This window comes from Salvelinus alpinus, chromosome 11 (assembly GCF_045679555.1).
Source record: "Salvelinus alpinus chromosome 11, SLU_Salpinus.1, whole genome shotgun sequence".
NCBI classification, from domain to species: Eukaryota; Metazoa; Chordata; class Actinopteri; order Salmoniformes; family Salmonidae; genus Salvelinus; species Salvelinus alpinus.
In genome coordinates, this window is record NC_092096.1 from 14,890,515 (window position 1) to 14,903,294 (window position 12,780).

The following is a 12,780-nucleotide window of genomic DNA, read 5'->3' on the forward strand; positions in this document are numbered from 1 at the left end:
AGTGGGACTGGACAGTGTTTGTGATAGATACAGCTCTGTTTCAGTGGGACTGGACAGTGTTTGTGATAGATACAGCTGTGTTTCAGAGGGACTGGACAGTGTTTGTGATAGATACAGCCATGTGTTTCAGTGGGACTGGACAGTGTTAGTGATAGATACAGCCATGTGTTTCAGTGGGACTGGACAGTGTTTGTGATAGATACAGCTGTGTTTCAGAGGGACTGGACAGTGTTTGTGATAGATACAGCCATGTGTTTCAGTGGGACTGGACAGTGTTTGTGATAGATACAGCTGTGTTTCAGTGGGACTGGACAGTGTTAGTGATAGATACAGCTGTGTTTCAGAGGGACTGGACAGTGTTTGTGATAGATACAGCCATGTGTTTCAGGGGGACTGGACAGTGTTTGTGATAGATACAGCTGTGTTTCAGAGGGACTGGACAGTGTTTGTGATAGATACAGCCATGTGTTTCAGTGGGACTGGACAGTGTTTGTGATAGATACAGCTCTGTTTCAGTGGGACTGGACAGTGTTTGTGATAGATACAGCTCTGTTTCAGTGGGACTGGACAGTGTTAGTGATAGATACAGCCATGTGTTTCAGTGGGACTGGACAGTGTTAGTGATAGATACAGCCTTGTGTTTCAGTGGGACTGGACAGTGTTAGTGATAGATACAGCTGTGTTTCAGTGGGACTGGACAGTGTTAGTGATAGATACAGCTCTGTTTCAGTGGGACTGGACAGTGTTAGTGATAGATACAGCCTTGTGTTTCAGTGGGACTGGACAGTGTTAGTGATAGATACAGCCTTGTGTTTCAGTGGGACTGGACAGTGTTTGTGATAGATACAGCCTTGTGTTTCAGTGGGACTGGACAGTGTTTGTGATAGATACAGCTCTGTTTCAGTGGGACTGGACAGTGTTTGTGATAGATACAGCTCTGTTACAGTGGGACTGGACAGTGTTTGTGATAGATACAGCTCTGTTTCAGTGGGACTGGACAGTGTTTGTGATAGATACAGCTCTGTTTCAGTGGGACTGGACAGTGTTAGTGATAGATACAGCTGTGTTTCAGTGGGACTGGACAGTGTTAGTGATAGATACAGCCTGTGTTTCAGTGGGACTGGACAGTGTTTGTGATAGATACAGCTGTGTTTCAGTGGGACTGGACAGTGTTAGTGATAGATACAGCTGTGTTTCAGTGGGACTGGACAGTGTTTGTGATAGATACAGCTCTGTTTCAGTGGGACTGGACAGTGTTTGTGATAGATACAGCCATGTGTTTCAGTGGGACTGGACAGTGTTAGTGATAGATACAGCTGTGTTTCAGTGGGACTGGACAGTGTTTGTGATAGATACAGCCATGTGTTTCAGTGGGACTGGACAGTGTTAGTGATAGATACAGCTGTGTTTCAGTGGGACTGGACAGTGTTAGTGATAGATATAGCCATGTGTTTCAGTGGGACTGGACAGTGTTTGTGATAGATACAGCCTTGTGTTTCAGTGGGACTGGACAGTGTTTGTGATAGATACAAATGTGTTTCAGTGGGACTGGACAGTGTTTGTGATAGATACAGCCATGTGTTTCAGTGGGACTGGACAGTGTTTGTGATAGATACAGCCTTGTGTTTCAGTGGGACTGGACAGTGTTTGTGATAGATACAGCCTTGTGTTTCAGTGGGACTGGACAGTGTTAGTGATAGATACAGCTGTGTTTCAGTGGGACTGGACACTGTTAGTGATAGATACAGCTCTGTTTCAGAGGGACTGGACAGTGTTTGTGATAGATACAGCCATGTGTTTCAGTGGGACTGGACAGTGTTTGTGATAGATACAGCTGTGTTTCAGTGGGACTGGACAGTGTTAGTGATAGATACAGCCATGTGTTTCAGTGGGACTGGACAGTGTTTGTGATAGATACAGCTCTGTTTCAGTGGGACTGGACAGTGTTTGTGATAGATACAGCTGTGTTTCAGAGGGACTGGACAGTGTTTGTGATAGATACAGCCATGTGTTTCAGTGGGACTGGACAGTGTTAGTGATAGATACAGCCATGTGTTTCAGTGGGACTGGACAGTGTTTGTGATAGATACAGCTGTGTTTCAGAGGGACTGGACAGTGTTTGTGATAGATACAGCCATGTGTTTCAGTGGGACTGGACAGTGTTTGTGATAGATACAGCTGTGTTTCAGTGGGACTGGACAGTGTTAGTGATAGATACAGCTGTGTTTCAGAGGGACTGGACAGTGTTTGTGATAGATACAGCCATGTGTTTCAGTGGGACTGGACAGTGTTTGTGATAGATACAGCTGTGTTTCAGAGGGACTGGACAGTGTTTGTGATAGATACAGCCATGTGTTTCAGTGGGACTGGACAGTGTTTGTGATAGATACAGCTCTGTTTCAGTGGGACTGGACAGTGTTTGTGATAGATACAGCTCTGTTTCAGTGGGACTGGACAGTGTTAGTGATAGATACAGCCATGTGTTTCAGTGGGACTGGACAGTGTTAGTGATAGATACAGCCTTGTGTTTCAGTGGGACTGGACAGTGTTAGTGATAGATACAGCTGTGTTTCAGTGGGACTGGACAGTGTTAGTGATAGATACAGCTCTGTTTCAGTGGGACTGGACAGTGTTAGTGATAGATACAGCCTTGTGTTTCAGTGGGACTGGACAGTGTTAGTGATAGATACAGCCTTGTGTTTCAGTGGGACTGGACAGTGTTTGTGATAGATACAGCCTTGTGTTTCAGTGGGACTGGACAGTGTTTGTGATAGATACAGCTCTGTTTCAGTGGGACTGGACAGTGTTTGTGATAGATACAGCTCTGTTACAGTGGGACTGGACAGTGTTTGTGATAGATACAGCTCTGTTTCAGTGGGACTGGACAGTGTTTGTGATAGATACAGCTCTGTTTCAGTGGGACTGGACAGTGTTAGTGATAGATACAGCTGTGTTTCAGTGGGACTGGACAGTGTTAGTGATAGATACAGCCTGTGTTTCAGTGGGACTGGACAGTGTTTGTGATAGATACAGCTGTGTTTCAGTGGGACTGGACAGTGTTAGTGATAGATACAGCTGTGTTTCAGTGGGACTGGACAGTGTTTGTGATAGATACAGCTCTGTTTCAGTGGGACTGGACAGTGTTTGTGATAGATACAGCCATGTGTTTCAGTGGGACTGGACAGTGTTAGTGATAGATACAGCTGTGTTTCAGTGGGACTGGACAGTGTTTGTGATAGATACAGCCATGTGTTTCAGTGGGACTGGACAGTGTTAGTGATAGATACAGCTGTGTTTCAGTGGGACTGGACAGTGTTAGTGATAGATATAGCCATGTGTTTCAGTGGGACTGGACAGTGTTTGTGATAGATACAGCCTTGTGTTTCAGTGGGACTGGACAGTGTTTGTGATAGATACAAATGTGTTTCAGTGGGACTGGACAGTGTTTGTGATAGATACAGCCATGTGTTTCAGTGGGACTGGACAGTGTTTGTGATAGATACAGCCTTGTGTTTCAGTGGGACTGGACAGTGTTTGTGATAGATACAGCCTTGTGTTTCAGTGGGACTGGACAGTGTTAGTGATAGATACAGCTGTGTTTCAGTGGGACTGGACACTGTTAGTGATAGATACAGCTCTGTTTCAGAGGGACTGGACAGTGTTTGTGATAGATACAGCCATGTGTTTCAGTGGGACTGGACAGTGTTTGTGATAGATACAGCTGTGTTTCAGTGGGACTGGACAGTGTTAGTGATAGATACAGCCATGTGTTTCAGTGGGACTGGACAGTGTTTGTGATAGATACAGTCTTGTGTTTCAGTGGGACTGGACAGTGTTTGTGATAGATACAGCCTTGTGTTTCAGTGGGACTGGACAGTGTTTGTGATAGATACAGCCTTGTGTTTCAGTGGGACTGGACAGTGTTAGTGATAGATACAGCTCTGTTTCAGTGGGACTGGACAGAGTTAGTGATAGATACAGCTCTGTTTCAGTGGGACTGGACAGTGTTAGTGATAGATACAGCCATGTGTTTCAGTGGGACTGGACAGTGTTTGTGATAGATACAGCTCTGTTTCAGAGGGACTGGACAGTGTTAGTGATAGATACAGCTCTGTTTCAGTGGGACTGGACAGTGTTTGTGATAGATACAGCTCTGTTTCAGTGGGACTGGACAGTGTTTGTGATAGATACAGCCTTGTGTTTCAGTGGGACTGGACAGTGTTTGTGATAGATACAGCTCTGTTTCAGTGGGACTGGACAGTGTTTGTGATAGATACAGCTCTGTTTCAGTGGGACTGGACAGTGTTTGTGATAGATACAGCCTTGTGTTTCAGTGGGACTGGACAGTGTTTGTGATAGATACAGCTGTGTTTCAGTGGGACTGGACAGTGTTAGTGATAGATACAGCTGTGTTTCAGTGGGACTGGACAGTGTTAGTGATAGATACAGCTGTGTTTCAGTGGGACTGGACAGTGTTAGTGATAGATACAGCTGTGTTTCAGTGGGACTGGACAGTGTTTGTGATAGATACAGCTGTGTTTCAGTGGGACTGGACAGTGTTTGTGATAGATACAGCCTTGTGTTTCAGTGGGACTGGACAGTGTTAGTGATAGATACAGCTGTGTTTCAGTGGGACTGGACACTGTTTGTGATAGATACAGCCTTGTGTTTCAGTGGGACTGGACAGTGTTTGTGATAGATACAGCTGTGTTTCAGTGGGACTGGACAGTGTTTGTGATAGATACAGCCATGTGTTTCAGTGGGACTGGACAGTGTTTGTGATAGATACAGCTCTGTTTCAGTGGGACTGGACAGTGTTTGTGATAGATACAGCTCTGTTTCAGTGGGACTGGACAGTGTTTGTAATAGATACAGCTCTGTGTCCTGGCCTGGAGACAGATCAGTTGGCACCATCTCTGACTCTAACATGCTGAAGAGGCATTATGGGAATAGATATCTTCTATCAGGGCCACTGATGACCATTTCTGAAAGAGCAATTGTGTGTGAATGGTACTACGGTCCTGGTGCACTGAACAGTATACGCTCATCTAAAGTACCCAGAGGCCTGCTAGCTGGACAGAGACAAGCATCAGTCACTTTTTACTGGCCAGGCTAGTGTGTGTGTGTGTGTGTGTGTGTGTGTGTGTGTGTGTGTGTGTGTGTGTGTGTGTGTGTGTGTGTGTGTGTATCCGCTTCCGTAAGTGTGTTTGTGTGTGTACCTGCTTCCGCGTGGCTGTGTGTTTGACAAAGCGGTAGTGCGGGGCCGGTCGGCCGACACAGCCCATTACACCCCATTCATTTCCCCTGTCCCCCTTCAGCCCACCATCAAACCACTGGCCCCAGATCAGCCTTGACAGACACAGTGCCTGTACAAACTGCACTGCAATGTTAGTGTCAACTGACCCAAGATCAGAAGTTAACATAACCAACATAACCAGAACAAATGGTAGAAAAACAAGCTGTCAGGTGTAATATGAACTTCCCTCTCAGGATGTATCACAAACAAGTTGTTTTTTTACACTCACTGTCCCAACTGGAACCATACATGTCTAATAATCTAGTGCACTACATAGGTAATAGGGTGCCATTTGGGATGAACCCATCCTGCTACACCTCCTTCCTGGTAACTGTGAGAGTTGAGCCCTCCTGTACCTCCTTCCTGGTAACTGTGAGAGTTAAGCCCTCCTGTACCTCCTTCCTGGTAACTGTGAGAGTTAAGCCCTCCTGCACCTCCTTCCTGGTAACTGTGAGAGTTAAGCCCTCCTACACCTCCTTCCTGGTAACTGTGAGAGTTGAGCCCTCCTGTACCTCCTTCCTGGTAACTGTGAGAGTTAAGCCCTCCTGTACCTCCTTCCTGGTAACTGTGAGAGTTAAGCCCTCCTGTACCTCCTTCCTGGTAACTGTGAGAGTTAAGCCCTCCTACACCTCCTTCCTGGTAACTGTGAGAGTTAAGCCCTCCTACACCTCCTTCCTGGTAACTGTGAGAGTTGAGCCCTCCTGTACCTCCTTCCTGGTAACTGTGAGAGTTAAGCCCTCCTGTACCTCCTTCCTGGTAACTGTGAGAGTTAAGCTCTCCTGTACCTCCTTCCTGGTAACTGTGAGAGTTGAGTCCTCCTACACCTCCTTCCTGGTAACTGTGAGAGTTAAGCTCTCCTGTACCTCCTTCCTGGTAACTGTGAGAGTTAAGCCCTCCTACACCTCCTTCCTGGTAACTGTGAGAGTTAAGCCCTCCTGTACCTCCTTCCTGGTAATTGTGAGAGTTAAGCTCTCCTGTACCTCCTTCCTGGTAACTGTGAGAGTTGAGTCCTCCTGTACCTCCTTCCTGGTAACTGTGAGAGTTAAGCCCTCCTGTACCTCCTTCCTGGTAACTGTGAGAGTTGAGCCCTCCTGTAACTACTTCCTGGTAACACTGTATGAGAGTTGAGCCCTCCTGTACCTCCTTCCTGGTAACTGTGAGAGTTGAGCCCTCCTGTAACTACTTCCTGGTAACACTGTCTGAGAGCTGAGTCCCCCTGTACCTCCTTCCTGGTAACACTGTATGAGAGTTGAGTCCCCCTGTACCTCCTTCCTGGTAACTGTGAGAGTTAAGCCCTCCTGTACCTCCTTCCTGGTAACTGTGAGAGTTGAGTCCTCCTGTACCTCCTTCCTGGTAACTGTGAGATCTGAGCCCTCCTACACCTCCTTCCTGGTAACTGTGAGAGTTAAGCCCTCCTGTACCTCCTTCCTGGTAACTGTGAGAGTTAAGCCCTCCCGTACCTCCTTCCTGGTAACTGTGAGATCTGAGCCCTCCCGTACCTCCTTCCTGGTAACTGTGAGATCTGAGCCCTCCTGTACCTCCTTCCTGGTAACTGTGAGATCTGAGCCCTCCTACACCTCCTTCCTGGTAACTGTGAGATCTGAGCCCTCCTGTACCTCCTTCCTGGTAACTGTGAGAGTTGAGCCCTCCTGTACCTCCTTCCTGGTAACTGTGAGATCTGAGCCCTCCTGTACCTCCTTCCTGGTAACTGTGAGATCTGAGGCCTCCTGTACCTCCTTCCTGGTAACTGTGAGATCTGAGCCCTCCTGTACCTCCTTCCTGGTAACTGTGAGATCTGAGCCCTCCTGTACCTCCTTCCTGGTAACTGTGAGAGTTGAGCCCTCCTACACCTCCTTCCTGGTAACTGTGAGATCTGAGGCCTCCTGTACCTCCTTCCTGGTAACTGTGAGATCTGAGCCCTCCTGTACCTCCTTCCTGGTAACTGTGAGATCTGAGGCCTCCTGTACCTCCTTCCTGGTAACTGTGAGATCTGAGCCCTCCTGTACCTCCTTCCTGGTAACTGTGAGATCTGAGCCCTCTTGTACCTCCTTCCAGGTAACTGTGAGAGTTAAGCCCTCCTGTACCTCCTTCCTGGTAACTGTGAGAGTTGAGCCCTCCTGTACCTCCTTCCTGGTAACTGTGAGATCTGAGGCCTCCTGTACCTCCTTCCTGGTAACTGTGAGATCTGAGCCCTCCTGTACCTCCTTCCTGGTAACTGTGAGAGTTAAGCCCTCCTGTACCTCCTTCCTGGTAACTGTGAGAGTTGAGCCCTACTGTACCTCCTTCCTGGTAACTGTGAGATCTGAGCCCTCCTACACCTCCTTCCTGGTAACTGTGAGATCTGAGGCCTCCTGTACCTCCTTCCTGGTAACTGTGAGATCTGAGCCCTCCTGTACCTCCTTCCTGGTAACTGTGAGATCTGAGCCCTCCTGTACCTCCTTCCTGGTAACTGTGAGATCTGAGCCCTCTTGCACCTCCTTCCTGGTAACTGTGAGATCTGAGCCCTCCTGTACCTCCTTCCTGGTAACTGTGAGATCTGAGCCCTCCTGTACCTCCTTCCTGGTAACTGTGAGATCTGAACCCTCCCACACCTCCTTCTTTACAGGGATGTACAGTACATTGAGATGTTATTGACATTGAAGCTGTCTAACCCTGCGGCTTGTATACACAGTGACAAATGATCTGAGGCACAGAGTCAAGACGTGGAGTCTATGGTGTCTGACACTGATGGGTGTAGTCTACCTGCTGTGTGTCTGAGCCTTGGGCCACAACAACAACAACAACAACGATGGTAGAATCAGATAGACACAGAGTGAAAACAGAGAACAACATAGTGCCAGCACGATGGGTCTACAGCATAGAAATAGAATCGATAGAGAGAAAATCTACCATCCGACCACAGAGCTCTAATGGTCTACTGTCTGTCTGATAACAGTCTGGGATAATAGTGTAGAAGTCTTGATTCTGTAGTCTTGGTCATTCTAATACTATGGGCAGCAGAACATATATGTATGATGTGTAGTTCACCTGAGTGTGTGTGTGTGTGTGTGTGTGTGTGTGTGTGTGTGTGTGTGTGTGTGTGTGTGTGTGTGTGTGTGTGTGTGTGTGTGTGTGTGTGTGTGTGTGTGTGTGTGTGTGTGTGTGTGTGTGTGTTTGTGTCCGTAAAGTGTGTGTGTCTCAGCAGTTGTTATGAATGGGAGAATGTGAAGAGCAGCGCCAGGGGAAGTGAACCGCTCTAGTGTGGCCTTGAGTAAAAGAAGAAGAAGAAGAAGAAGAAGAAGAAGAAGAAGAAGAAGAAGAAAATGAAGAAGAAGAAGATGAAGAAAAAAATGAAGAAGAAGAATTAGGAGGGAGACCGCTTGAATAAAGGTGTGAATAGAGGCATGAATCATCCCTTCATCGCAGCTCCCGGTGGAGAGAAGAGGAGGAATACGCTTCAACAGCAACAAAGGAGAGAAAGGAGAGAACGTGGGGAAAACAGAAAAGACAGAATAAAGAAAGGATAATCGTTGGAGAGGAAATGATAAATACCTGAGATCACTGAGAGAGGAGGAAAGAAAGAGTGATGGCAAAGTAAAGACAGGAGTTAGAATTTGCAGGTGAAGGAAACCTTTCATGTCAAAGTGAAGGGCAGGTGGAAAATCAACAAGAGTTGTGGAGAAAATCAATCATATGTTCCAAGGAGGAGAGGAGAGAAATAAGAGCTTTAAATAGCTGCAGGGGAGGCAGGGACAGGAAGGATGAGAGGGAGGGGGAGGCAGGGACAGGAAGGATGAGAGGGAGGGGGAGGCAGGGACAGGAAGGATGAGAGGGAGGGGGAGGCAGGGACAGGAAGGATGAGAGGGAGGGGGAGGCAGGGACAGGAGGGATGAGAGGGAGGGGGAGGCAGGGACAGGAAGGATGAGAGGGAGGGGGAGGCAGGGACAGGAAGGATGAGAGTGAGGGGGTGGCAGGGACAGGAAGGATGAGAGGGAGGGGGAGGCAGGGACAGGAAGGATGAGAGGGAGGGGGAGGCAGGGACAGGAAGGATGAGAGGGAGGGGGAGGAAGGGACAGGAAGGATGAGAGGGAGGGGGAGGAAGGGACAGGAAGGATGAGAGGGAGGGGAGGAAGGGTAAGGGGGGGAGGAAGGGGAGGAAGGGTAAGGGAGGGGGTGGAAGGGTAAGGGAGGGCGAGTGCAGGTTTGAGGTAAGGTGAGTGTGACTAAGGGAAAATGGGGGTTAGCTAATAGGTGAGACGGGAGACTGTAAGTGTAGAAAGGGTGAGGGTGGGTTGAGGTACTTACGCCAGCCGGGTACAGCAGGTCTCTCCCTCCATATCTCCTGCTGGAGTGGCGTCAGTATTCACTGACTCATTCTCACTGGCCGGCATGCTCACTGGGGAACACACGGACGGGTAGAGGGAAAGAAGGAAGGATAAATTAATCAGGAGGAAGGACTGTTGACATATCCCTCATCACAGGCTGGTTATTACTGATACCCTTCTGTATCACAGGCTGGTTATTACTGTTACCCTTCTGTATCACAGGCTGGTTATTACTGTTACCCTTCTGTATCACAGGCTGGTTATTACTGTTACCCTTCTGTATCACAGGCTGGTTATTACTGTTACCCTTCTGTATCACAGGCTGGTTATTACTGTTACCCTTCTGTATCACAGACTGGTTATTACTGTTACCCTTCTGTATCACAGGCTGGTTATTACTGATACCCTTCTGTATCACAGGCTGGTTATTACTGTTACCCTTCTGTATCACAGGCTGGTTATTACTGTTACCCTTCTGTATCACAGGCTGGTTATTACTGATACCCTTCTGTATCACAGGCTGGTTATTACTGATACCCTTCTGTATCACAGGCTGGTTATTACTGTTACCCTTCTGTATCACAGGCTGGTTATTACTGATACCCTTCTGTATCACAGGCTGGTTATTACTGATACCCTTCTGTATCACAGGCTGGTTATTACTGTTACCCTTTTCTTCTCTTTTGTTTTCTAATCCTGACATTCTGATAAATAGACATACAGACAGACAGACATCCCTCTGCTAACAGAACTCCCAGTGGTAGAGTCCTGTAGGACAGTTTTAGGGACACTGATATAGGGGAGGTTTGGTTTTTAGTTCCCTAAATCTTTGAGTTCCAGACTCCAGGATAAGTGAGGTTTTAAGTCCCCTAAAGCTTTGAGTTCCAGACTCCAGAATAAGTGAGGTTTTAAGTCCCCTAAAGCTTTGAGTTCCAGACTCCAGAATAAGTGAGGTTTTAAGTCCCGTAAAGCTTTGAGTTCCAGACTCTGGTAGAACTGAGCAGAAGAATTCAGGTAGAAATAGACAGACCAGTACAACAACAAAAATGAAAGAAAATATTTAAGTAAATACAGAGAAAGTAATTGAGAAAGAAAGAGGAGAAATCTATCAAATTACTGGGCTAAGACAAATCATATTACAATTTGTCCGAAGACACAACCCTCAAACTCTCACAACGTTCCTCAACCAAACCAGATGAGACGGCCCGGTCAACGGGATCACTCCTTCAATTAGACAAATCAAATCATACCATTACTGACAACCAAAACCTGTAGAAAACCAATGTCTCGTGGGATAGAGAAGCCTGGAGCTACCAGGGTCCCTCAGTAATACACCATCTGATGGACACATCTCCTGGGGTAATGATAATGAAGAGGAGAGAGGGAGGGATGGATGGGTGGAGGGAGGGAGATATGTAGAGGGAGAGGAGGGAGAGTGAGAAGGGCAGGAGCGAGGGAGGAAGGGAGGGCGGGAGGGAGGGAGGACGGGAGGGAGGGATGGAGGGATATATGTAGAGGGAGAGGAGGGCGAGTGAGAAGGGCAGGAGCGAGGCAGGAAGGGAGGGCGGGAGGGCGGGAGGGAGCGCGGGAGGGAAGAAAGCCCATATCAGAATCTCCTCTTATAGTCCTGTCACTCTTCATGTCCACTTTGGGGATTCTAGAATGAGGTCTGTGTTCCCAGAAATAGCTGCCACTGCTTACAGGCAGAACCAGACAGAAAGGCTCCAGCTCAACTCAGCTAAATAACACGGAGAAACATTCTATTTCTCTATATTATTCCTCCTTTAAGCTCATACTGGAGCTCAACTACGCCCAGTAAGAAAACCTCAGAGAGAATAAAGAAAATCAAAGATAACATGAAACAAGCTAGACTAACTCTCTTGGGATCTCCTACACTCCCGAACAAGAAAAAAACAAAAAAAATCTGAATTTAAAAAACAACAACCTTTAAGCCTAACATAACACTAAGCAAAGCATGACAGGCAACGATAAACTTAAAGATCAGGGGCCAAAGCATATAACTGTAAGGATCGACGCTGGTAGACGAGAAGCAGGTACAGGGACATTTAATTAACAACAGCGTCTGGACCTGAACACATAACAACATTAATACTGACACATGGAACAAACGGGGGAGCAGACAGTTTTAGACGGGGCACTCAACAAAGGGAAGGAGTCCAGGTGAGTCCAATGAGTGCTGCTGCGCGTAATGATGGTGACAGGTGCGCGTAATGATGGTGACAGGTACACGTAATGATGGTGACAGGTGCACGTAATGATGGTGACAGGTGCGCGTAATGATGGTGACAGGTGCGCGTAATGATGGTGACAGGTGCGCGTAATGATGGTGACAGGTGCTCGTAATGATGGTGACAGGTGCGCGTAATGATGGTGACAGGTGCGCGTAATGATGGTGACAGGTGCGCGTAATGAAGGGCCCTCGAGCGCCAGAGAGGGAGAGCGGGAGCAGGCGTGAGAATAACAACAACACTAAATATGGCCCAGCTCATTTCAGCTCAGCCCAGCCCATACAAACCCTGGAAGAATAGAGGACTAGCCAATCGCATGCAGCCTTGGAGCGTGGTCCCTGCAGCATGCTTTAGCCTCAGTTAGATACAGCAGAACCAATCAGCACATCCCAATCACTCTCCAATCATGTACCATTACCAGTCCAAGCCTGCGCCATGAGTGGCCACAAAACACCTTGTCCTCCGTAACTCTGACGTCGCTGACTACCTCCTGGCCTTTCAACAACATCCTATGATAAATATAGATTTATTTTAGATGTTCAAGTGATGGTAAGTTACTGTGTACTGATGATTATCAAGTGATGGTAAGTTACTGTGTACTGATGATCATCAAGTGATGGTAAGTTACTGTGTACTGATGATTATCAAGTGATGGTAAGTTACTGTGTACTGATGATTATCAAGTGATGGTAAGTTACTGTGTACTGATGATCATCAAGTGATGGTAAGTTACTGTGTACTGATGATTATCAAGTGATGGTAAGTTACTGTGTTCTGATGATTATCAAGTGATGGTAAGTTACTGTGTACTGATGATTATCAAGTGATGGTAAGTTACTGTGTACTGATGATTATCAAGTGATGGTAAGTTACTGTGTACTGATGATTATCAAGTGATGGTAAGTTACTGTGTACTGATGATTATCAAGTG

At 47.1% G+C, this 12,780-nt stretch overlaps 1 protein-coding gene across 11 annotated transcripts in view; it reads right to left on the reverse strand.

Moving 5' to 3' along the window:
- The window catches only part of cacna1c (calcium channel, voltage-dependent, L type, alpha 1C subunit), a 556,532-nt gene that overhangs the window by 90,626 nt on the left and 453,126 nt on the right, over positions 1-12,780 (reverse strand). For all 11 annotated transcript variants that reach the window (XM_071331812.1, XM_071331816.1, XM_071331807.1 and 8 more), the window contains exon 10: positions 9,581-9,671. In XM_071331812.1, coding sequence (XP_071187913.1) covers positions 9,581-9,671 — 91 coding nt within the window. The remainder of the gene's footprint in view (positions 1-9,580; positions 9,672-12,780) is intronic.